This window comes from Caretta caretta, chromosome 2, assembly GCF_965140235.1.
Source record: "Caretta caretta isolate rCarCar2 chromosome 2, rCarCar1.hap1, whole genome shotgun sequence".
Classification (NCBI taxonomy): domain Eukaryota; kingdom Metazoa; phylum Chordata; order Testudines; family Cheloniidae; genus Caretta; species Caretta caretta.
Genome location: NC_134207.1, coordinates 248,369,389 through 248,396,527, shown reverse-complemented (window position 1 = coordinate 248,396,527; position 27,139 = coordinate 248,369,389). Strand labels below are relative to the sequence as shown.

The window sequence follows — 27,139 nt, the reverse complement described above, 5'->3', positions numbered from 1 at the left end:
AAAAACCCCACATGTGTAGGGATAAATCTTTCCCTCTGAGACGCATGTGCCTAACTTCTATTGAGGTCATGGACAATTGTGTATGTACAATATTGCCAACCACAAGTGTTTAAAAGTCATGAATTGGGCAACAAAAAAATCATGAGATTTTCAAAAGATAAGTGTTGAGTTCTTTTAATTTGCCTTCTGGTGTGGGAGCCTTTAGGGTAACACATTTTCAGGATGCTCGGGAACCATGAGGCGTAAAAATTTACTTTTTCACGAATATCTGAGAATCTCAAGTAAGGCTTGGTCTATGTTGAAAAGTTATACCGCCAAAGCTATGTTGATTAGGGGTATGACAATACCACACGTCTGACCAACATAGCTATGACGACAAACCTTTCAGTGTAGATACAGCTATGTCAACAGAAGAGGGCTTCTGTTGACATAGCTAATGTCATTTGGGGAGGCTGTGTTTCTACGCTGACAGAACCTCCTATATTGACTTAGGCTATGTCTATATTAGTGAGCCTAGCATAATTCCAGCAGATGGAGATTTAAGGAAGTCACTGAATATCATGACTCACCAGAAAATCTTGAGAGTTGGCAAACTATCTGAAGGATTTGTACTACATATGCAAGTACAAAATCATACATGCCAAGAATTTACTACTACTTGAAGAAATATACATAAAAATTGAATAGTCCTCTATCAGAGCAGTTCTAGTTCTCTAAAAGCAACTCCACATTATTCCTGGTGTAGGAGATCCTCAAAAGTGTGATCTTTTATTAAGGAAAAAGACACAAATAAGCATTGCCTCCTAAAAAATTTTACTAATAGAATTCTCAGTCAAAGCAATTAATATTTTGGTGTTAACTGGAGTGAAGCATCAATACACAGTTTTCCTCAACTAAAAAAAGCTACATGAAGCATTGAGTAACTTTTCTAATTATAGTGCAACAAAAATGTACTTGACCATTTTCTTTCAAAGGAGCAAATGTGGCTGAAGATATTTTCTTCTCCAGTGGAGGTTAATAACAAAATGACTCTTTGGAAAAAGATTTTATCTCAAGGATAATTAAGCATGGGAGTTGTAATTTGAATGAATGTAATTTGAACTTCAATGCCTTTTTGTGCCACTCCTTCTCCCCGCACTAAAAACTTAATAAATTCCAAGTATTTAAATGAAAGCTAGCTTACAAAGCTAAAAATTCTGGAGGAGCACCTCTGCCTTGGTAATAGCTCATCCCTACTTTTCTAATTCTTTAGAGAATACTAAGGATATTATACATGAGAAGTAAAATATGCTATATACAATCTACTTATCTCAGAAATACCTTTGCCAAATACCTATATGACTTTTAGTCATAAGGTGCTGGATTTGTAAAGGCATTTAGGTGCCTATGATTTTCAAAAATACCTATCTGTATCTTTAGGTGCCTCAACACCTTTACAAATCTTGCCCTTAGTGACATATGGTAATTCTGTCTAAAATTAGCCAGAAGGAATAAATTCAGCGTCTGTGTATTAGTCTCATAGTATTCCATATGGTGCAATACTAAGATTACCATTAGTTTAGTAGTATAAAACAGTTTTGTATCAAAGGGATTATTAGGATGCCTGCCTTTTCCAAGTATATATTCATAAAATAAGATGGATAAACATGCTCCAAAATTCGTTTTTTCTTCTTTACATACCACCTCACTTTAAAGGAAAAAATAGAAGAAGCTTGTTCAAAAAATCAGAGCACTTTTTAGGTAAAATGCTTGTATCCTTCATTTGTCACTAGACTGAAAAGAGGAAAAATTAAAGAAACTAGCAATTCCAAGATAACTAGATGAACAACTTAGAACTATTTACAGAACAGAATTGCCCTGTTGCTGAAGACTGCTTCCAGAATACAGGTCAGTCAATGACCTCTAGCAAAAGCACACACACTGTGCATTATAAACATAGGATATGCTCAGCCCCTGAAGACCCTCTAATGAGACCCTTTGGAATAATCAATCTATAGGATCATCTGTTGATGGAATTAAAGTAAGAGAAGAATAAGAGATTGAATCCAAGTCAAATAAAAAGGTAACTCACTCTGAAGACAATCAGGATAGGCCTCTCTCTGGAGAAGGAGCAAATGGTGAGCACTAAGACCTCTTGATAAAGATAACATAGGTGCAAATTTTAGGAGGAACCTCAAATGGGCCTGACAACCAGCCTTATGGAAAGTAAGGTTTCAATGACTATATATTGATAGATGTCAATAATTCCTCCATCTTCTTTCATATAATGATTACAGGGTAGGAGGGAGGATTACACCAATTATAAGAATAAACACAAAGGAGATCCCACTGGCTCAGAAATGTACAAAAGTATTTTTTGAAGCACAGTATTAAGACCCCAGCAAACAAGGACCACTTCCTGAACATGCTGAAGAGATGCTAACTTAAAGAACATTGCTGAGAAATTGTTAAGACCCATTCTGCTCTTCAATCTGCCATCCAGGAAACAGAATGCTCTTCAGGTGAAGATACCTGTATACTACAAATCATAGGAACTGCTATACTGAATCAGAACAGTAGTCCATCTATCCCAGAATCCAGGCTTTGACAGTCAACAGTACCAGCTGCTTTAAAGGAAGCAACCCTGCTGTAGCCAAGCATTCCAGAGGATTTTGGCATCTTTACATTTTCTATTGAAAGGCCTATTTTGCAGTTACTTTTATAAATAATGGCTCCACTATTACTTCAAAACACACTTCACATCTTCCTTGCTTAAATGCTTTAAGAGCCATTCTGCCCATAAGAGTGATTTACAGGGCAATGTTACAGGCATTAGACTACTTCGAAACAGCGACTTAAGCAGTTTTCCACTCAAAGCTATTTAAAAAAAAAAATCACATACATACTTCTAATTCCTCCTATGGATTGAGGTGCCTGCTGTTAAGCTATTCAAGCACACCCAAAGATCTCTGCCAACCTGAGTAGCCACATCTGTTCTCTCCTGGATGTTAATGGGCTGGGCGTCCCTCTTATTTTGTGCTGAAGACAGATTAAATCTGCAGTCAAAATCGTTAACAAATATTCACTTGAGGGGTGATCCCGTCTCAAGAACTGCCTATAATTTTGTGCATTCACACAACTCCCGAGGGCTGAGTTTCAGTCAGAAAGCCAACATACATACATACTCAAGTAAAAAAAGTACCCCAAATAAAATTCAGTATTGATCAGGTTCTCAAGTGATGGGATATGCCTGCCATTTCTCTGGGTTAATCTGGGCTTCCATATACATTAGGTTCAACAATATTTTTGAGGTTGACTGAAGGTCTAAACTATAGAACTGGCCAGTGTTCTCCCAACTCATTTGCTGCTTTTAGTGCCAGTATGGTCTTACTGAAGTGCCTTGGTGTTGGTGAGGCAGCCACCAACAGCATGATGTCAAACTGCCTGGGGACTAGTGCAACTCTGAAAGGGAGATCTCCATTAGTGGCAAGTGAAGCCTCCCAGCTTACAAAGGGAAGCTTGTCCTTGTTATCTACAATGCCCTTCATGGCCTCTTCTCATATGCATCAGAGCACGGAGTGAATTCAAGCAAAGCTTTGAAAGACAGTCTCAGGGATGGAGCTTCAGGGATTGAAGGGCCACTAACCTCATGTACTTGAGAAGTTTTAGTGGACGCTTAGAGCAGTCTGTCATGACAGCAATGCCATAATTTCCCTAGCTATGTCTCCCTCCCCAACCTTCTCCCACACAAAAGGAAATCCTGCAGCCATTTCAAAGTCAAAAGCGATGCAGGAAGCATAACTAGCAGACTGTTGTTACTAAGTGGTTAATTCATCTGATTTTCCTTTGTTTTCTTGACCAGGGAATTCTTAGGAGAACGGTTACTTTTTATGGGAAACAAGTGTTCTGGATCTACCTGCACAGTAGGTATCTATAGTACCTGCATTTTCCCTGATATGCAGCTTTTAAAGTTTGGATGTATTCACGGTGAGAGGGTAAACTGAGACCTATTTGCTAAATGGAACTAACTATCAGCTCTCCAAAAGAAAGCGGGCAGAGGATCTCTTTGATGTGAGTTTCCAAGGATGAAGTTTGGGGGTTCTTTTTTAAATGAAAATTTTGATTACTTGTTTTATTAGGTTTCTCTATCTCCCTTACAGCTACAGGTACTCGAGAGAGAGCAAGAAACAGTTTCTCCACAAGGGTACAGAACTCGTTCAACAGGAGAAACTTAAGTCAATATTTATTAAGTGAAATAGGTCATGTAGATGTCTGAGTTCACAACATTAACACGAAATGAAAAGGAGTACTAGTGGCACCTTAGAGACTAACCAATTTATTTGAGCATAAGCTTTCGTGAGCTACAGCTCACTTCATCGGATGCATACTGTGGAAAATACAGAAGATGTTTTTATACACACAGACCATGAAAAAATGGGTGTTTATCACTACAAAAGGTTTTCTCTCCCCCCACCCCACTCTCCTGCTGGTAATAGCTTACCTAAAGTGACCACTCTCTTTACAATGTGTATGATAATCAAGGTGGGCCATTTCCAGCACAAATCCAGGTTTTCTCCCCCCCTTCCACCCCCAAACTCACTCTCCTGTTGGTAATAGCTTATCTAAAGTGATCACTCTCCTTACAATGTGTATGATAATCTAGGTGGGCCACTTCCAGCACAAATCCAGGGTTTAACAAGAACATCTGAGGAAGAGTAACATGATACAGTTCTGTGGTGACCTAGAATCCTATTTTTGACGTCTCTGACTCAAGGAATATTTCCAACACACCTCTGAACAACATACTAATCCACAGAGACCTCCCTACCAACACTACAAAAAGAAGGATTCTAGGTGGACTCCTCCTGAAGGTTGAGACAGCAGACTGGACTTCTACATAGAGTGCTTCCGCCGACATGCACGGGCTGAAATTGTGGAAAAGCAGCATCACTTGCCCCACAACCTCAGCTGTGCAGAATACAATGCCATCCACAGCCTCAGAAACAATTCTGACATCATAATCAAAAAGGCTGACAAAGGAGGTGCTGTTGTCATCATGAATAGGTCGGAATATGAACAAGAGGCTGCTTGGCAGCTCTCCAACACCACTTTCTACAAGCCATTACCCTCTGATCCCACTGAGAGTTACCAAAAGAAACTACAGCATTTGCTCAAGAAACTCCCTGAAAAAGCACAAGATCAAATCCGCACAGACACACCCCTGGAACCCCGACCTGGGGCATTCTATCTGCTACCCAAGATCCATAAACCTGGAAATCCTGGACGCCCCATCATCTCAGGCATTGGCACCCTGACAGCAGGATTGTCTGGCTATGTAGACTCCCTCCTCAGGCCCTACGCTACCAGCACTCCCAGCTACCTTCGAGACACCACTGACTTCCTGAGGAAACTACAATCCGTCGGTGATCTTCCTGATAACACCATCCTGGCCACTATGGATGTAGAAGCCCTGTACACCAACATTCCACACAAAGATGGACTACAAGCCGTCAAGAACACTATCCCCGATAATGTGACGGCTAACCTGGTGGCTGAACTTTGTGACTTTGTCCTTACCCATAACTATTTTACATTTGGCGACAATGTATACCTTCAAATCAGCAGCACTGCTATGGGTACCTGCATGGCCCCACAGTACGCCAACATTTTCATGGCTGACTTCGAACAACTCTTCCTCAGCTCTCGTCCCCTAATGCCCCCACTCTACTTGCGCTATATTGATGACATCGTCATCATCTGGACCCATAGAAAAGAAGCCCTTGAAGAATTCCACCATGATTTCAACAATTTCCATCCCACCATCAACCTCAGCCTGGTCCAGTCCACACAAGAGATCCACTTACTGGACACTACAGTGCTAATGTACGATGGTCACATAAACACCACCCTATACCGGAAACCTACTGACCGCTATTCCTACCTACATGCCTCCAGCTTTCACCCTGACCACACCACATGATCCATTGTCTACAGCCAAGCTCTGCGATACAACCACATTTGCTCCAACCCCTCAGACAGAGACAAACACCTACAAGATCTCTATCAAGCATTCTTACAACTACAATACCCACCTGCGGAAGTGAAGAAACAGATTGATGGAGCCAGAAGAGTTTCCAGAAGTCACCTACTACAGGAGAGGCCTAACAAAGAAAATAACAGAACGCCACTAGCCGTCACCTTCAGCCCCCAACTAAAACCCCTCCAACGCATTATCAAGGATCTACAACCTATTCTGAAGGATGACTCAACACTCTCACAAATCTTGGGAGATAGGCCAGCCCTTGCATACAGACAGCCCCTCAACCTGAAGTGAATACTCACCAGCAACCACATACCACACAACAGAACCACTAACCCAGGAACCTATCCTTGCAACAAAGCCCGTTGCCAACTGTGCCCACATATCTATTCAGGGGACACCATCACAGGGCCTAATAACATCAGCCATACTATCAGAGACTCGTTCACCTGCACATCTACCAATGTGATATACGACATCATGTGCCAGCAATGCCCCTCTGCCATGTACATTGGGCAAACTGGACAGTCTCTATGTAAAAGAATAAATGGACACAAATCAGATGTCAAGAATTATAACATTCATAAACCAGTCGGAGAACACTTCAATCTCTCTGGTCACTCGATTTCTGATCTCAAAGTGACTGTCCTTCAACAAAAAAACTTCGAAAACAGACTCCAGCGAGAGACTACTGAATTGGAATTAATTTGCAAATTGGATACAATTAATTTAGGCTTGAATAGAGACTGGGAATGGTTGATTCATTATAAAAAGTAACCTATTTCCCCTTGTTTATTCCTCCCCCCCCCCCCGTTCCTCAGACCTTCTTGTTAAATCCTGGATTTGTGCTGGAAATGGCCCACCTTGATTATCATACACATTGTAAGGAGAGTGATCACTTTAGATAAGCTATTACCAGCAGGAGAGTGGGGTGGGGGGAGAGAAAACCTTTTGTAGTGATAAACACCCATTTTTTCATGGTCTGTGTGTATAAAAACATCTTTTGTATTTTCCACAGTATGCATCCGATGAAGTGAGCTGTAGCTCACGAAAGCTTATGCTCAAATAAATTGGTTAGTCTCTAAGGTGCCACAAGTACTCCTTTTCTTTTTGCGAATACAGACTAACATGACTGTTACTCTGAAACCTAACATTAACACAAGCATTTCTAAACATGACTTCTGTCTGAGTCCAAGATCTTACATGTATTAAGCAGAAGGGACATTCATTCTAAAAGGATTCAGATATTGCTTTTAGGAGTGCAAGAGATTTGCTTGAACTTTTACATGCTGGGAGACTATTTATGACAGTAATTAGAGAATATTGAATTAGAAGAGGGCTATCTCCAGAACAAATAATGACTTTTTATCTTACTCAGTTGACTATAGTGATCATTAAAATCACCATCTAATTTAGCTCTGGGTTACATGAGAAGTAGAGAAGCGGCTCAACTCCTGTATTTGTTTTCTGTTGGCATGTTGCAGTAGTGAGGTCACTTTAGACCAAGGTTTGATGAAGGCCTTCATTATTCAGTTCCCTGCAACAGGCCAGGGGTGAAGCTGGGGATAAGACACAGAAGCAGTGGTCTGTGCTGGGCTGATCACCTGTACTTGTGAAGCGTTTTTGGATGGCCTTGCTTGTAAAACAAAGTGCTATAAAAATGATGAGTAGGAGAAGAGGGAGGCAAGTGCATTATTTGCAGTACTTCTGCTCAGATGTGGTTTTGGCTTCCATATTTGAGCAAGCCTTTTGCTACTATCCACGAAGAGATCCCCAACGTGGAACAGTTGGTAGGTACAAGAGCTAAAAAGGTACAATAGTCTTTGCTCGATGCATGTGGGTTATACTTACAGAATGGGGGACTCAAGGCTGCAAAAGACTTAACGGACATGGTCGATAGCCAACTCCCAATGCTGCTCTGAAAAGGCCTACTGTGATCCTTGAACTAGTGGAATAGGAGGTTATATTACCTATATATATGGCACTGGTGAGATGCTGCTCATGTCCAGTTCTGTTATCCAGACTTGGAAAGGATATTGAAAAATGGAAAGGATTCAGAGAAGAGCCATAAGAATGAGAGGTGGATTGGAAAATATGCCTTACAGCAGGAGACTTAAGGAGCGCCATCTATTTATCTCTTCATTCATCTATTTATATTTAAGTGGAGAAGATGTGATAGTAGAAGGCTCTTTAATCTAGCCTACAAAAGCATAACAAGATCCAATCGCTGAATTTGAAGCTAGACAAGTTCAAACTGGAAATAAAAAATAAAATAGAAAAATTGTGCCATAACACTAAGGATAATTAAATACTAGAACATTTTATTATGACATTCATATTATTTATGACACCGTCTTTCTAAAAAGATGTGGATGTACTAAAGCACAAGTTATTGGGCTGGATGCAGGAATCAACAGGTGAAGATCTAAGATCTGTGTTACAAAGGAAGTCAGACTAGATGATGACAGTGTTCCTTTCTGTCCTTTAAACCTATTAATCAACAAAGCTGAATGCCTGAAGCAGAGAATGCAAGATAAATCCCAGGTTCTCCCTGGAGACTCATCTGATGAATGGGTCAAATTGGAAATACACAGATGCCTCATATGGTGATAGCTGAGTCAGAAAGATTAGTTTTTCACTGTGTGACCTATATATTTCATGCAGAAATTATTTATCTGATTAAAGTAAATAACTATTCTACACAAAGCAGGAAGCTACTTTGTTTTAAAGTACATAAAGAAAGCACTTGGAAGCAGGGATATGCACTACATGAATAAATTCCAACTAGTTTTGTTTTAGAGTATTGAGAGTACAAGTTGTATCATTCTGATACACGTTACTGAATTACAGCACATCTGGGGCAGAATAAATGCTATGAATGTATTGTGAAGGATGAACAGGGTTCATTGACAAATGCAGAAGTGTATTACTTGCATACGAAAGGAGAACATTAAGTAACAGATGGATTTGCTCAATATGCTTAAAGAACAACTAAGCAATCGACCAACATGAAACATGATGAAACCTCCCATACTTGACAAGAAAATTGCTCATTGATAACCATTTTCTTAGTACTAGCAGTTGTACAAATTTAAGGCATGGAAAGTCTTACCTGCAAACATATAGCCAGGTTAACTCTACAGCCAAATGATGTGCTAACAGCCCGCGGATGGAGACCCAGGTCTTTAAATAATTTTGAAAATGACTGAGTGAGAGCTATTCGGGGCCGTTCTTCTGCCACGACGACACATGTCCGTACACGTGAGAGGTCCAGTCCCCTTCCCTAGGAAGAATTTATAATGTAGTGAAAGCTACAGTTAATCAATTTTGAAACTGTGCATCAAAACATGTGTTAAACACACTGTGAAACAAAACATGAACACAAGAATATAGGATTATAATACTCCGATTCTAGCCTTTCATGGAAGCTGGATGGCCAACTGACACATTTATGGCTGATGTAGAACAGACCTACTTGCCTGGAATTTCTTCCCTAGCATTTACGAGGAAATGGATCACAAAAAAGTTCTGGAGGGAAAATATGCTAGTAACGAGTAATAGCTCAGGACTCCAATGACCAGTGAACTGGAAGAGTTAACTGTCCTAGGAAAAAACTGACTGGAGAATTATTAAAGACACAAGGGCGTGGAGGCAGTGTACACACCCTGAGCTCTACCTAACAGGGTTTCAGCAGAATAATGGGAATTCTGAATTATGAAAGGAAGGTCTGGCATTTTACAGCTAGTTGCATGTGAGAGGCTATAAAAAACACTGACATCAGAAATTTACAAGTTTTACATATACAAATTTCTGCATTTGTTATAATTTATTGAAACTGGAAGAAATTTAAGAGCAATGGAAACAAATCAACCAAAATAAGTCTCTGTTGTAGTGGCTGGTGCTGGTTAGGCTTTACGTTAGTGCTGCATTTCCCAATCTAGGGTAGGGGCAACAGGTGCTACAATAGTTGGAGTGATGAAAATAGGACAGAAGAATGAATCAAGTGTTCCCTAGATACATGAAGACACAATCCAAACAAGTTACTGTGTCCGCCAATATCACACACAGCAGGTTGCTCCTTGAAAGCCACCCACCTTCTACCTCTCAGTTCCCATAGTGGCCTTAACATACAGGCACCAGGCCCACCCTCTGGAGCTTCTTTCTCTGCTCTCACGGCACTCAGCTTAGCCATGCGGTGGCAGCAATGGCAGCTCTCCCATCAGCATGAGAGTGAGATTTCAGCTTCCAGATGTTGGACAAAGGGAAACAGCAGGGAAGAAGAGTCCACAAAAAACATGTGAAAGAACAAACTTTTAAAAAATAATGTAAACAGAAACACGAAAAAACACAGAAAACAGACAAAAGGGGGGGGAAGGGAGAACGTGAACAGAAAGAAGGTGAGACAGCAGCCAGTGAGTCTGAACACATTTGGAGGATGACGTAGTAGGGGCATATATTTGCCAATCCATTTGGGCTTGGGATTCGACTAAAAGGTGGGAACTGTTCTACGCAAGCTGTAAGCCTGAATCACTATAAGATGCATCTATAGGTACAAAAGGATAAGGTCTAATGGCAAAGAAAAAAAAAATAGAGATGGAAGGAAGAAAATATTTAACCACAAAAACACGGTCTGGCTCCAAGCTCCTCTGCTTCACATTTACACCACAATACCTTCCTAAATTACTCTAATTCTGAAAAAGATATATAGCTCTCAGTAAATGAAGGCAGATACTGACATCTTATAAGTTAAACCCCTTTGTAACTGAAGAGAAAAAAAATAGATCTTTTAAAAGCAGTTACAGTTAGTTAGCAGAACTGGCAACAGAACACATAGCAAAAATTTATCAGGTTCATAACAAAAGCATGAGTATATCCCAGACCCCAAGCTGAAAAAGATTAGAGCATTTCTGAGTGCTCTAGCATGTCAAAACCAAACAAATATTTAACATATTTATTAGAGTAAGCTATACATACAATATGCAGTTGGCTAATACACACAGTTCTGACTTTTACAACCCTAGCAACCAGCTACAGCAATTTGGGCTGTACAATAAACACAAATCTTAAAGATTTGGAAAGCCTCAAGGAATAAATTTAACTAGGAACCTCATAATCTGGAAAAGGGCTAGGGAGCAGCAGGTGGCAAAAACTAATATACAGCCTTTGGCAAGGAATTATACTGGCTGTATTGAAGATTTCCCTTACTCTCTGATTATCTTCTCCTCAGTGAATGGATTTAACACACACTTATTGAGCAGAGAACATTCCTAAATGCTACAGAAATGTCACACTTGGAAGAAAAATGGAATTCCTCACCTTCAGTGATTCTGTTTGTGAACCGAGTCCCTTGGTACAAAGCTCCATGACTGAATAGGAACAAAAAGTGTCCCTCACTTTGTACTGACTCACAGCTAGAAGCCATAGAGCAGGATTGGTCTCCAATTCTGAGGGAGGAATCAGAATAGACTGGTGTCCTGAATAAACGCTGCAAAAATATAAGATTTGTTAATACAGGCTAGAATTCTGTAGATGAGATGATTGTAAACTAAAAAGGGTATTCTCACTTAAGTGTAAACTTTAACATCAGTATTAGGCACAATATGTTTATATCTCACTAACACTGCACAGTTGTCACAGCTTTATGTTAAGGGCTAAATTCTGCCCTTTGTTACACCCATATAATTCAAGTGAAATGAGTGGAAATGTAGGCAGAACCTAGTCCTAAATTACTAAAACCTACAAAATACAGGTGGTCCTTACTGCTAGAAACTCATGGAAGAGCACACAGATACCTGGGTTAGTAGCATGTAAAATACGCATCTGCTGATAAAAGATTATGGTTGGTTATTACTATTTAAACATTTCCTGGACAGAAAATACAATACCTTCTACTCACCAAAGAACTGACCCCACTCCCATGGAAATAAACAGGAGCTTTGCCATCATTTTCAAGGGGCCAGGATCAGACAGCAAATTAAAAGTAAATTATGCATTTTAAAATTCTCTCCACAAAATGTTATGAACTTTTAAAAATGAAATCCCAGAGCTCTATTGTACTGTATATACAATATTGTTTATTGGCTTCCCAGTGCACAGTAATACTGAGATGCAGGCACTTGGTAATGTCCCTGTGCCAAAGGTACAGCACTAATTGTTGCAGTATCATCACAGTCACTGACAAATTCTTCTCCAGAAGTGTTTCCCACATTGACAGTTCTCTCCTGTGTGCCCTGTGACTACCAGACGGGCAGATTTCCCCATCAGTTGTACAGTTTTTACTCACATCTTAATCTGTGATTTGTGCATCTTTCAGCTTTGACATGTCACAACAGAATACAATAAAAGATGAAAACCAGAAAGGTTCTCAAAAAGGGTAAGTTTAGAGGCAGTCAGCTCCAGGAGTCACTCAATGCTGTTGAGGGGAGAGCACTGGTGCTGGAAGGCATGTTTAGCCCTTTGGAGACCAGAGGAGGCTCTGGCTCTTCTGAAACTTGAAAATCCTTCAGTACCACAAACTTTCCCAGTACTTAGAAGGGGTTTGCCATAAATTCCGAATACGAACAGAGAGCATCAAGGTTGACGGTGCCAACATGTCCACTACTGACAAACTGTGCTGAAGTGAGAAACTTCAAGGAAACCAGTGCTAATGAGACTTGTAGCGTAAGAGCTGTTGCTGAAATAACTGCTGGTTGCTTTGCATCCCAGGATAGTACCAAAGCCTTGGTACTGTGCTCCCTCAGAGCTCCCAGGGTACCTGATTTGTGACATGGGGTCTTCCTAAAATGGTAGTGTTGAGGTGAGTTGGATCTCTTAGTGGAAATGCCCATCAGCGATCTGTCCCTGGCTTTCCCAGAGGAGTGTTGATCCTTTGTGGATTTAATTTTAGCAGTCCTACCAGAGTCTGAAACTGAAATGACCGTCAAAGATGGAACCCAGAAGTTAGTGGATCCAGAATTCACATAGATGCTTCTGGACTGCACTGGAACTTTTCCAGTGGGGTCTGCCCTTTCCAAATCAGAAGCTAGACACATAGAGCAATCAAACAATCTAATATGCCTTCCTTGCTTTTAAGGACTTACACACCAAACATTTCCTGAGTATATGAGCTTTCCCAAGAGAAAACAAAGCACTCGGTAGGTCCATCATTAATCAGAATTGCTGCCTTGCAGGAGGGACAGTCTTGAAGCTGGATGACTTGTGATGGGACACCACTAAGCTATGGTGCTGGGAAAAAGATCCAAGTGAGGAAAAAAGACATAATATGGAAGGTAAAAACTTCCCCAAACAATTAACAACTATCAAAAAAAATTCCAACAGGCAACCCTTTACTGTCTAACACTAATCCATACACAATTCACAACAACAGGTAAGAAAACAGAATATGCAAAGACATGAACATCAAAGAACTGCGAGTTGAGAAGGACTGGAGCGGTAGATGGGTCTGATCTGCCCCTTTTATCCTCAGTATGGGAGCACAAGGGCACATGCATGGCCCCAAAGAACACTGTTGGACAACAGACTCCAACCCCAAGAGCATGTGCACCAAGAGTGGAATATGTATGGACAAGCACTCAAAGAGTTGATGGTGTTCAGCACCATTGAAAATGGTGCCCCTCCTGTCCCCCACTTACTTTAGTGCCTGTTTTCAGGCACTCTAGTTTGAAAGTTTTGTCCAGTCTTTATCTTGTGACAGACAGAGAGGAGAGAGCTGCCCTGCACAAGGGAATTCTTCACTGGCCTTCTCTGAGCCCGTGGCTTTCTTCCTCAGTTATGCCAGGAGAATTCCCAGAATTCTCCTCCTCTCTTGATAGGGTGGCCAGGTGCCCAGTTTTCCACCAGAAAGTCTGGTTGAAAAGGAGATCTGACAGTGTCAGGTCAGATCTACTGACCAGACACGCAAAGACCTGTTATTGTGGGCAGGGGAGGCACCGGGTCATCACCTGCGCCAGCTACTACTCAGCCGGGGCCACCTCCTACCAGCATGAGGTGGCTGCAGCGCCCAGCAGTGGTTCTGCAGGCGAGTCCCTCCCGACCCGGGCAGGGGAGAGAGGGGAACAGCAGTGAGCAACCGGGGCAGAGGGGGAAGAGGAGTGACTGGGGGAAGGGTCCTGGGAGGAAGAGGCAGGGCAGGGACAGGGCCTCGGGGGGAAGAAGTGTTTTTTAAATATTACAAAGTTGGCAACCTTATCTCATGATCTGGAACTTTTACGGCCCCTTTATGATGCTGCAGCACTTTTATTCGCCATAAAGGGGCTTGGGGCTGGTGTAAGAATTTCACCCCAGGCTTATCTTCAACTTAGGTCACAAAATGTAGTAGATGAAAATGGTGCCTCTCCTGCTGCAGTTTCGAAAGTTGCAATTCCAAGAAACAATGGTTTCAAGGGGTGTTCACTTCCTCTACAGTTACATCCATTTGTTTAAGAGGAAACTTTGCAGGACCTCACTTTTGCTGTAGAAGTTACTTGATCAATGACTTCAATTGCCCATTCAGGGCTGATAGGAAGTGTGCAAGAAGAAAGCAGCTCTCATTGCACTTCCAAAACAAACATTCATATCACAACTCCACGGCACACACTGTATTCACTGAATATGGTCTTAGGGGACTGGAAAAATACAGCTCTTATGGTCTTAATTTGCAATTTAAATCCATTCCTGCACCAAAATGGCAATTAAGTGCATCTCTATCACTGTAGAACTTGACTAAAACATTGTTACTAACCTGCACTAGCAAAGTCTCAATTTTAGAAAATTAACTGTTATTTCATTTTGGTTTATCAACACACACACACACACACACACACACACACACACTTACTTCTGTATTTTGATAATTAAAGCAGAATTACTAGAGGGCTTAGCTCAGTTTGGCTAACAAACAATTCAGGAAAAATTTCATATCTGCTTTATCCTATGTTTCTGTTTTATAATTAAACCCCTCTTAACATGGAGTGTAATAGGCTCTATTCCAATAAATGGTGGTCTACACATTAGGACAGGGATATCTTAAGTTCAGAAAGTAGTTTAATTGGATTTAGTTTTGATTTTATATTTGGAGAAAAGTGTTTGCTCTTTTAAAAACTATTATAACTTAGAGATTTAAAAATGCAATGCAAAACAAAATAGTAGGGTCAGCTTCTCAGAATGGAAGGCAAAAGCTGCAAAGAAAAATATGAAAAATCAAATCAAATCACATCATGAATACCCCCATGAAAAAGCTAGCACAAACAGCTAAAAAGAAGAGCTTTTGGATTAGTGAACTCACATAGGCCTGATGACTCTGCTGCCATGCCTAGGATGCATCGTTCTGTGACAAAGATCCCAAGGAAACCCTGCTGGAGCATGCAGCCAGTTTGTAAATAAGTTGGTAAATCATGTATTGCTCTGCTTTGCAAGGTTTCTTTTTGGTATTTTTTTATACTCTTTAGGACATAAAATAAAACAAACTTTGCAAAACCATGCAATATACTCCAGACTTACCAATGGGCTGGCTCCATGCTCCAGTGGGCTTTCCTTAATAGCTCTGACGTCACAGAATATTGCATTCTGGGGCGTCACAGCGAAGCAGGGCAGCATAACTTCTAAGAACCTACGATGGGGAAAAGAGGTTAGTTTTTGGTCGTTTGCAGAATGAATACCTCCTTCGGCCTAGTTAATGGAGGAATTAAATATGCATAGCTGAAGTGAATGAATTCAAAGTTTTAACTTGTGTTTCTTATTTCAGAGACTGCATAAAGGAGCCCATTTTCTATGCCTGCTCTGTATCCAGTATGAATTGCTACCATTTGCAGCCCCTTAACCTTCAAAAATAAAGACAGTAGGAGCTGACCATGAATCTCTATGTTAGAATAGCAAATAGTAGCGTAGTTAATGGCAATGACAATAGACTTCACAATCTGTGTATTTAATTTTACATCCAGATATCCCCCAGAGGTAAAGCATGGCATGTTAAAAGTAACAATCACCTTTTGGCACGTAAGTTAGAAAGAGTAATCTGTATGCTTACTGCATGCTTAAGGCTCCAAACTGTATGCTTAAGGGGCTATGCAGTACTTCTACAGAACATCCTAAAAATAACTTTCACTCCTAACAAACTAGTGTGAGATGGAAGTCAAGTCTGTGCAGCAAAATGAACCACGCTGGGTTCTCATGTCAGCTTTCTACATATAACATAGAAATAATCTATTAGAGCTGATTATGAATTTTTGGATCAAAATGCTTGACAGAAAATTTGGTTTCCAAAAGAGAATTCAATGTTTTCTGCAGGAAAACATCAATTTTGCTGAAGCTGTTCGCTGGTCCATTAGGGAAACTGAAGCAAAGTCAGTATGGCCAATCCCAAAACTCAGACCCTGAAAATTATGAGGGTTTTTAAGAGTAGAGAGAGGTTATACTGCATTCATCTTTTTCATTTTTGAACTTCCCCTGCCCACTGTGTGCATAGCAAGTCCCAAATTTGTAGGGTAAGCTGATCTTGGCTCTCAGTGGAAGATCCAACTGAGATCAAATTAAAGAACTTTATATAAAATGCTGCCCTAATTATACAGAGCTTCCAGCTTCTCCCCAAACTAGACTCTAATAATTATTTCTGTGTTCTGTATTCAGCCCCAGATCCGCCTCTCCTCCAACCTTTCAGTTAATTAAGCAGCCCCTCCAGCCCACATCAACTGTGCACAGCCAGCCATACATAATTTCTGTCCCCACATCTGTCCCAGCTCTTCTGAGCACCTCTGCTCCTTCTGGAGCTGTAGGGAGTCTTCACCTCCCTTCCAGGTGTGGGGTGGCAGCTGAGGCAGGATCCTTTGCTCCTTCCCAAGCCTAGTGTTGCAGTGATGGAGAGAGGAACAGACTGACCCATTTTTCACAAGATGAAAGGGAAGGAGGAAGCACAGCTGCCCTGAGCTGCTAGGCTCTTTCCACTTTCTGTTCCTTCCCCCTTGTGAAAATGGTATTGGCTGCTCCTTTCCCCACAGTCCCTAATCCAAATTCTCTCAGGTCCAGAAGGGAAGGCAGGGTGGAGCATCTGATTGGTTGCTCTTCCCTAAAAGGCAGGCAAGTGGGGAAGGCAGCCAATTAGAGGGGGATTTCCTCTGGGCAAGTCTGAAACTTACATGAGGATTGGAGCTTCTCATTTATTGAAAGACTGGCTCCAACACAGGCCAGAAATCACAATACTTCTGAGAGCTAACAGCACTGGGAAATATTTCCTTTTTGGTCAGGTCAACGTTAATCTGCATTTGTTTGAGCTGACATGGTGTCTCATGGAAGTTGTAATTTGCGTGTGTCCCCCTTATCGTGGCCCCATGGTACAATTGTATCTCCCTATCTTGCACTGCAGTCTCCCCTCGGCCTGAGCCACTATGGTATATCCTGGGAGATGTACTTTGGCCAGGGAGAATAAGGGCACAAGGCACACATGACCTACAACTCCCATGAGGAATTGTGATGGTTCACATGAACACAGATTAATGTTGAGATGACTCAAAATTCAATGTTTTGATGTCAGAATGTCAAAATATTTAGTTTCAATAGAAAGTAGGCAAACAAAATGTTTCAACAATTCCAAGGCTACATTTTTTATGAACTTTTTGTTTTGTAAAAAAGTTCTAATAATTTGACGTTTTGTACCAATTGGGGATGAAAAGAAGATGTTGAAATATCAAAATTTCCTGCAAAATGATTTTTGTTCAGCTCTAGCCCCTTTGTAGACCTTGAAATAAGAGACCAGAGCAATTATCGTTTAAACCAACAAATACACTGGATCCCGTAAAAAAAAAAAGAAAAGAAAAACCACACACACACACACACACACACACACAAAGACTGTGCTAGGATAACATTTTAAGGTATGGACCTTACGAATGCAGTCACGGCAGCGCAAGCTGTGGGATGGTCTAGCTGCCTCCAGTATGTGCTAGGACTTGGACAGGTACGTGACTTGGGAGTGTAGCTTTTGCGGTTACACTCTTTTTTTGAATGCTAGCTTGATGACAGCAAGTGTGAGCGTCTCTCCTTGAGTTGGGTATCACACCCGCAGCTCCAAGCAAAGACGTGTTCTCTTTGGGAATCGCAGTGGCCTGAGCTAAAGGAACTGTGTCAGCTTACATTTAGCCCAAGAGTTACATTTTGTAAAAACAAGCTTTTTAAAAAGGCAAAGCCTAACAAAAATGGTTTCTACACTTTGTTATTAAACAAAGAAGGTTTGCTGAAACCAAAATGCTGCCACTCTAAAACCTGAAAGTGAAACTGACGCATTGATTTTTCATTGTTCAAGCTCAGATAAATGCCTTCTGTTGCTTTATACCAGAACAGTTAATGTTACTATAATGATTCTCGGTGTGTCAGTTCCAGATTATAATATAGTAATTGCAACAAGCTTAAATCAGAACAAATCATTTTTTTTATATTTTCCAATTGCCGTTTTTTCCCAAAAGGTTAATAAGAGAACAATCTCAGACTATAAGTGGATCTTATGCTAAAATAACGTGCTTGAAGTCTAACAAGCACATGGTTTATGCATCTCATAAATCATAATTATCTGGTGCAAGACAAGTCCCTGTACCATTAACTTTTATTTATTTTTTTTTAGTGCTCCAAGCATCTAAACAAAGTGTTGATTCCAATAGGATGTTCACTTTTAATTATAATTTAAATAAAAACATTTATGCAACACTGTATCATTTTAATGCCTTAAGTTACCTTAATTTCAGCATGGTTTTAAAACAGCAACAGTGCACTTTCAGTGAAATGTGTCAAAACATAATAATTCTAGGATCTAACATTTCTTAGTAAAGAATGATTCCAGCTACTTTTCCATAGACCTTCCCTGTACCATGTTTTCAATTTTCTTCTGTAAAGCACATCGTTTTTCATATACATCTACCTACATGTCTTAAAGTAAAGCTAAAAGTTACTGAGAATGCTTTTACTGCAACATTACACCATCCATAGGTACAGAAAACCACAAAACTGTTAACTAAGTTATAAACTCCCCACTAACTAGTGCTAATAAAATGTCAACATTTTTTGTGAAAATATTTTGCAGCTTTTCAGCCAGCTCTATTATTGCCAATCAAGAATCTCTCTATTATCAAATCTCTCTATTATCAAATGCAGTTTGTTCTTTTGTTTTATGGTACAATGGAAATGAGGTTTAAAAAGTCTAAAGAGAAATCCCACCTGCAGAGGCACCAGAGGACAAACCCAAGTCCACAGTAAGGGTCCAAACAGATAGCTACTTCTCTAGAGGGGTAAAGCTCACACTGCAGCTTAATAGAACGACAAAAGGCACTAGTGGCTGCATGAGACATCTGGAAGACAAGACAGTAATTAAAATGATAAACTATGCCATTCTGCAGGTTCATTCCCAAACTACTGCCATTCCTGAAATCGGTAACAGGATGAAGGAAACAAATTAATATTAAACTTTGTGCTCAGCATGAACACACACTGTAATTTATACCTAATGTGAGTTAATTTTCTTTTAAGAGGTCATCCAAATAACCATCCAAGGAAAAGGAAGATAGAGAATCATAAGTTGAATAGGTAGGACATGGTCATGAGTGGTTTCAGATGTGCTTGATGTGATATTGAAAGCTAAGGAGAATGAGCTAAACTTTTACAAGCACAAAAAATAAAGATGGTAGAATTTCTATATAACATCAGTATAAGCAAAATACAAGTATCAACTTGAATTTCTGTTGATCATCAATAACATACCCTATAATTCTTCAAAACCACAGAAAATTTTAGAATCTTCCAGACTACAATGAAATTTGATTGTATATATGCCCAAATTGTTTGGTTACATACATGACAAGAACATTTGTTTTTAGTGTGAAATTCCTACCTTTACCCCAGCTAGCATTCCAGTTGTGGACACACTAAAATCAAGATAAGCCAGTGTGTCAGGGTTAGAAGGTTTGTAGATTTGAGCAGGCCGCTTCTTTGGCAAGTCATCTAGAATAAATAAAAAATGAAAACGTGTGCGCCTTATTTTAATGACAGTTCACTGCATGAATCTCTGAACCACGACAAGTTCAACTGTAAAACAAGACAGGGCAGCTCTGGCTTTAATACTTACTTACCTGTATCTAGCACAGGAGGCCACGTTCTGACATCCACTGCTGCTGCTGCCTCTCGTGACCGTAACAATTTACATATTAATTGTGTAGTCATTAAACAGGCAGAGCGACTCACCTGGGAGTTTAACAAACAAAAGGAAAGAGAACACTAATTACTTCACATGTAAAACTGAGTAAGACCATGATTTATATTACAACAGGGTACATATCTAATTTTACCAGTCTTATTTCCCGTGATTAGGAGACAGGAACATATGTCAAAAAAGGCAGACCCTTGAAATTTCAGAGGGTATACAGGACTTTTACAAGACCAAGCAATAATTGCACTTTGCAGCAAATCTTTACATTGAAATTAATGGTGCATTAATAGGTAAAAATTGCACTTTTCCCTATTTAGCATCATCCTGGGAAACCTGTAGTGAAGGTTATGACAAGGATATTCCCTAAGTGAACGCAATACGTGTTTGTTTACACAAATATTTTAATAAAATGAAAACCCACCTTTACATTTGCAATGCTCCAGTGGTTTCACCTTATTAAATCAATAACTGTGTGCTAGCCACAGACCCATGATTTCTCCACTAAATCAAACAAACAGGATTCTCTGCAGGACCACTAACGACTTAACACGGGCTCCATTTCAGAGAGTTCTGGTGTTTCAAACTGTAGCTCTCGAGCAGTTATTTCTCAAGTGACACAGTCAGCTTACCATCTCCTCTTTGCCTACACTCAATTTTAGGCTCTAAAGGATTTTAGATTTACATATGTTGAGGGTTTCTCTGTCTTTGACAATGGGCAGTTATTTTACCAAATACATTACATACAGAAAATGTGATACTGTTTGAACAAGTATTTAATATAGGGTGTTTAAACAAAAGCCCAAATACATTACTGAACATTTTAAATCACAGCACAGAAACAATGTAAAACAAAGCACTTTTCCTTTCTTTCCCACTCTTTGAGGGTCTGTGAAGAGAAGTCAAGTAAGCGAAAGCGTTCCTAATGAATGTATTCTTTGTGGAATCTGAGCCATGTTCGGTTCCACTGAACCTGAAGCTGTTATCCCCAACACCTGTGCAAAGTAATAACCATTCTGTGCACTACTGTCAATACTGTCAATGTTAGCAGAATAGATATCCTTATTCAGGCCTCCAGCATGGAGAAAAAGGTGATTGGAAAATCCCAAACTGAGAATGACTCACTGTGAGTTACTCTAGCACTGAACTTAGTACAAATACTTTCCCATTTTGGTCCCAAAGAGACAGTCTGGATCTACATACTGGAACATTTAACTCCCACCTTTTGTCAACATGAGAAAATCAATCCTTGAACCCCACACTTTCAGCCTCATATGCAAAAAGCTCTACCTCGTGAGCTGAGAAAATTAGCAGCTATCAGCAGTAATCGTACTGATCACACCAGTGGCTTTCAACCTTTTCAGACTACTGTACCCCTTTCAGGAGTCTGATTGGTCTTCACTTCACTTAGAAACTACTTGCTTACAAAATCAGACATAAAAATACAAAAGTGTCACAGCACTCTACTACGGAAACATTTTGCTTCCTTTCTCATGTTTAACCATACAATTATAAAATAAATCAATTGAAATATAAACACTGTACTTACATTTCAGTGTATATTATATAGAGCAGTATAAACAAGTCATTGTCTGTACGAAATTTTAGTTTGTGTTGACTTCGCTAGTGCTTTTTATGTAGACTGTTGTGTAAAACTAGGCAAATATCTAGAAGAGTTGATTTTCCCCCGGAAGACCTTTGCTTACCCCCAGGGGTAGACGTACGAGTGGGTGAGAACCACTGGAGCACACCAGGTCCCTGGTCCAACAGCAGGTGCAGTGTGGGGAAGGGAGGAACAGAGACTCCACATTATAGACTCCTCCACCTCCTAAGATCTCATGAACTCTCTCTGTGGACACTTAGTGGAGAAGGGTGGTGGCAGGGCTCCTGACAGTAGCGCTCACTCACAACATATAACACAGTATCCCAAGCCAAGATAATGTTCACTCACTCAGTACTACCTTGCATAGGCTGGGTCAAAGTGTAAGCACTGAATGAGGGAAGACTGAAGGGCAGCTGGGTATTTCAGGTACCATATTATGTTAGCCAGGAGACTCAGGAAAGAGTGCAGAAGCTCTGACCCCTTCGGGTGTCCCAAGAGACATCACATTTGGGGAGCTGAACTTCTGGCTAGCTCCCTGATGGATGGGCAGCAAACACACCTCCATTTGGATGGAACAATATCCATTTCCTGTCACCCTGCTTGGGTTTCCCCTATCCAATTAGAGCACAGTCTGGTCCATAGTCTTTTAGACCTCTAGTAACAATATAGTTAGATCACAGTAATGTTTGATTACTTTGACTACTCCCTAGGCATCTGCAAAACACAGTTCTATGGGCCAAATTCCACTCTCAGAAGCAACTTCCATTGACTTCAAAAGGAGTTGAACTGATGGTACCGGGAGGGCAGAATTTTTCCCTAGGACAGCAGCAACTCAGCAATTATTCGCAACAGCCTCAATAGTTTAATCTCCACAAGGTCCCTCCACTTCAAAATGAGAGCGAATCCTTGGGTGAAACAGAGGTGGACAGGCCTCTAAGTCAAACTGTCTTTAGTAGGGCTGGCAATTTTCAATCTTTATTTAAAAAGTTAGCCTGTTGAAAAGAGCTAAATGATCCTGAGACAGCTTAGATCCACCTGAAGGTTTGCCAGACATGCCCTAGCAGCCCTCCTGGTCAATCTTGGCTATCAGAGATTCAGGGATCACTGAAGTGTTATTGCATATGCTCAGTTTTAAAACATCTCAAGAGAACACAAGACCATCACTACAATAAATAATAATGGTCCCATTAATCTGTTAATAGCAGGCCAGATTCTAACACCACATTCGTACTGAGTAGCATCTTACTTTGTAAGTGGTCCCATTAACTTCAAATGGGTCGAGATTTACAAATTTGCAGATATTCGCTTTATATCTGGGGACTACATTTGCGGATCATGGATCAGATATGGATACCAATTTTCTATCTGTGCAGGAGTCTACAAATGGGATTACTAGCCAGAGAGTTTTGGGGCAGGTCTACACTGGAAACGCTAAAGTGCTGCCACGGCAGCGCTTTATCATGGCTTGTGTGGTCGCGGCAGAGCACTGGGAGAGAGCTCTCCCAGGGCTCTAAACAAAACCACCTCCACGAGGGGAGTAGCTCCCAGTCTGTCTACACGGGCGCTTTACAGCGCTGAAACCTGCTGCGCTCAGGGGGGTGTTTTTTCACACCCTTGAGCGAGAAAGTTGCAGCGCTGTAAATTGCCAGTGTAGACAAGCCCTGAGAGAACTAGAGTGCCATTTAATAAAGTAGAAGACAACATCAGACATAAGAGGCCACCCCCACGCACCCTTCTTGCACCAATGTGGTCAATGCAGTATCAGTGCAGCAAAGAACAAAAATAGACCAAGTAAGACTAAAAGACAAACAAACAAACAAAATCCAGGTCATCTCTCTCTGGGTAAAAGCCTGGCCACAATGTAACTTCTAAACTGTTACTCCCCAGTCAGTTTAAGAGCTGCTCACTCAACTTGTAACCATAAATTTGTAAAAGGCTTTTACAAACATGTAAAAAGAACTACGTGGTGCGGGAGTTTCAGATACAGGTTGGCTGAAAACAGTTTACATTAAAGATGGTTAACCTGAAACAGCTGAGCTAGGTCAGTGTAAATAATAATATCAATAATCCTGAGATACCTGATTTAGAGTCATATACTGGAAAACACGTCTACATGGGTCTTTGAAAGAAGTGGATGTAAATGCGCTCTCATCTGATTGTGACAGTGTGGGTGCTGTATGCTTTGAAGCAGTGTTGAACATTCCCTGCTCCCCTTGACTTTGTGGTACTGTACAGGATCAGGTCCTGTGACATGAAATTTGAACCCACGTTATAAAACCTGTAGCCTTTTGCTAACTTGGATGGAAAAACTTCTAAAGAGCACTTTAATTTTCTATATTTAGTCCACTGCCTGTTTAGACTGCTTGCAGATTTCCAGATGTCTGCTCACCTCCACAATCATTTTCACTGTAGGTAATGTCGTTGCAATGTTCTGTGGATGTGGAGGTCGAACAGTTATTGGCACACAGCCTGCATACAGGCAACCATAAAACGCTGCAATCAGGTCTATTCCTGCATGAAGAACAAAACAAAAATCCTCACCTGAAAATCAAATAATTTAATCACAGACACCCATGTCAGCATAAATACTACTTTGAAGTCACCTAGAAGGTTAAATGAGCAACTAAGCTCTTTAACAGACTTCTCCTTCAGTCCCTTGTCAGTATTTGCTAAGCTTCGCTGATCACTGTCACTTCTGTTGTTCTTTTACGCATGAAATACCAAAGAAGGCCCAAAAGTTTAAACTACATGTCATCACTCAAATGAACTGCTCAGTTTTATTATCATCAATTTATCAGTGAAGAAGCTTAATTACTATTATAGGCTATTATACTATTATAGGCTATCCAATTTAAATTTACACACAAAACAGCATTTTAAAGGACAATTTCAACACAAAGAACAAAGAGGATTTGTGTTCTTCACTGCTCCTGTGTGCTTAAGGAGAGCCTCAAAATTTTGTTTTAAAATTACTTTCTGCTTCCTTCCCACCCTATTTTACCTTAGACACAGTGGTGCAAGTAGGGTGGTACAGTCTGGTACGCCATACCATTAAGATATTTATTCCCAGTAAACTGTACCGGAAAGACAGAGGAGCAGAACGTGGGGCTGCCAGATGGCCCCACGCCAGCAGCTCCTTTATTGTGGCTGGACCACCGCCAGCCCTTCCATGCAGCTGTGTCTCCTGTCTGGGGTCTGTACAGCCCCGCTGGAGGACAGGGCTGGGGCAGGGGCAGGGCTGGGGGCAGTAGCGATGCAGCCGCGCTGGAGGAGCTGCCAGTGTAGGGCTCTGGCTCGTGGGAGTGGCGGGCCCCACATTCTGCTCCTTTTGCCACTGTGGTTCCGGGGAGCCCTGCGGTTCAGAAGTCTGTATCTAGCGCAGTGGGAGGACAGAGCCCCATCCCCTTCCGCCTAGTAACGTGGGATGGGGAGGGGACAGAGAGAGTGTGGAGACCCACAGTATTCTTGTCAGCAAGTTAAGGAAGTATGGGCTGGATGAATGCACTATAAGGTGGGTAGAAAGCTGGCTAGATTGTCGGGCTCAACGGGTAGTGATCAATGGCTCCATGTCTAGTTGGCAGCCGGTATCAAGTGGAGTGCCCCAAGGGTCGGTCCTGGGGCCGGTTTTGTTCAATATCTTCATAAATGATCTGGAGGATGGTGTGGATTGCACTCTCAGCAAATTTGCGGATGATACTAAACTGGGAGGAGTGGTAGATACGCTGGAGGGGAGGGATAGGATACAGAAGGACCTAGACAAATTGGAGGATTGGGCCAAAAGAAATCTGATGAGGTTCAATAAGGATAAGTGCAGGGTCCTGCACTTAGGACGGAAGAACCCAATGCACAGCTACAGACTAGGGACCGAATGGCTAGGCAGCAGTTCTGCGGAAAAGGACCTGGGGTGACAGTGGACGAGAAGCTGGATATGAGTCAGCAGTGTGCCCTTGTTGCCAAGAAGGCCAATGGCATTTTGGGATGTATAAGTAGGGGCATAGCGAGCAGATCGAGGGACGTGATCGTCCCCCTCTATTCGACATTGGTGAGGCCTCATCTGGAGTACTGTGTCCAGTTTTGGGCCCCACACTTCAAGAAGGATGTGGATAAATTGGAGAGAGTCCAGCGAAGGGCAACAAAAATGATTAGGGGTCTGGAACACATGAGTTATGAGGAGAGGCTGAGGGAGCTGGGATTGTTTAGCCTGCAGAAGAGAAGAATGAGGGGGGATTTGATAGCTGCTTTCAACTACCTGAAAGGGGGTTCCAAAGAGGATGGCTCTAGACTGTTCTCAATGGTAGCAGATGAGAGAACGAGGAGTAATGGTCTCAAGTTGCAGTGGGGGAGGTTTAGATTGGATATTAGGAAAAACTTTTTCACTAAGAGGGTGGTGAAACACTGGAATGCGTTACCTAGGGAGGTGGTAGAATCTCCTTCCTTAGAGGTTTTTAAGGTCAGGCTTGACAAAGCCCTGGCTGGGATGATTTAACTGGGAATTGGTCCTGCTTCGAGCAGGGGGTTGGACTAGATGACCTTCTGGGGTCCCTTCCAACCCTGATATTCTATGATTCTATGACCCAGGGCTGGGGATGGGGAGGAGTGACATGGGGAGTCAAGTGTGGAGGTCACGTGCCCCCCTTTAGCTGGTGCCTCCCTTTTGTGTTCCTCCCATGAATCACCTATGCATAGCGTACCGGTAAGAAATAAATTCTACTTGCACCACTGCTTAGACATATGGCTGTGACTTATTTTTCCAAAGTCCTCCAACAAAAACAGTGAAGTCAGAACTTTTAGGGTCCCCACGGTACAATACATGCAAGTTCTTTACCTGGTGGGTAGACCAAAGCCACATGGTCTCCATCTTGTAAGTGTCCCCTTTCCATCAGCATGACCGCTATCTTCTCTGCTCGTTTATGTAGCTGGGCACAGGTTAGGGAGTTGGCTATTGTTCCCTGCGTATTGAAATAAGTTAGTGTCAGAAGAACAGGTTGTAGGCTGAGTTCTGGTATTCCTTCCCCAACTGATAAATTACCAATTGAAGGCTTTTCTTCAGGATGTTTAAAAAAAAAAAAAAGAGAGAGAGTGTCAATAGCCACATAGTTTAACTAGGAAAACCTTCCGTCTCATACCAAACTGCAACTGGAAAAAATTAAAGGAATTTTGTCAGGATGTGAATACGTCCCACCCCCAATCGCCATACGATCCACCCAAAGCAATGATTTAATCACTCACCTGAACGATATATCAGTTACCATGTAATATCATGACCATATAATCAGCACTACTTCCCTTTGTTATACCTGCTCTGTTCCCACATGCAGGGAGTAAAGCGCATTTTTACAAGAATTCTGCAGTAGTCTGA

At 41.3% G+C, this 27,139-nt stretch overlaps 1 protein-coding gene across 12 annotated transcripts in view; it reads right to left on the bottom strand.

The window, feature by feature from the left end:
- Positions 1-27,139, bottom strand: part of DIP2C (disco interacting protein 2 homolog C) — a 483,413-nt gene that overhangs the window by 56,327 nt on the left and 399,947 nt on the right. For all 12 annotated transcript variants that reach the window (XM_048837652.2, XM_048837656.2, XM_048837651.2 and 9 more), the window contains 7 exons: positions 26,606-26,729; positions 24,170-24,291; positions 20,104-20,215; positions 19,866-19,975; positions 19,196-19,326; positions 11,336-11,504; positions 9,132-9,302 (listed from right to left, as the gene is read on the bottom strand). In XM_048837652.2, the coding sequence (XP_048693609.1) occupies positions 9,132-9,302; positions 11,336-11,504; positions 19,196-19,326; positions 19,866-19,975; positions 20,104-20,215; positions 24,170-24,291; positions 26,606-26,729 (939 nt within the window). The remainder of the gene's footprint in view (positions 1-9,131; positions 9,303-11,335; positions 11,505-19,195; positions 19,327-19,865; positions 19,976-20,103; positions 20,216-24,169; positions 24,292-26,605; positions 26,730-27,139) is intronic.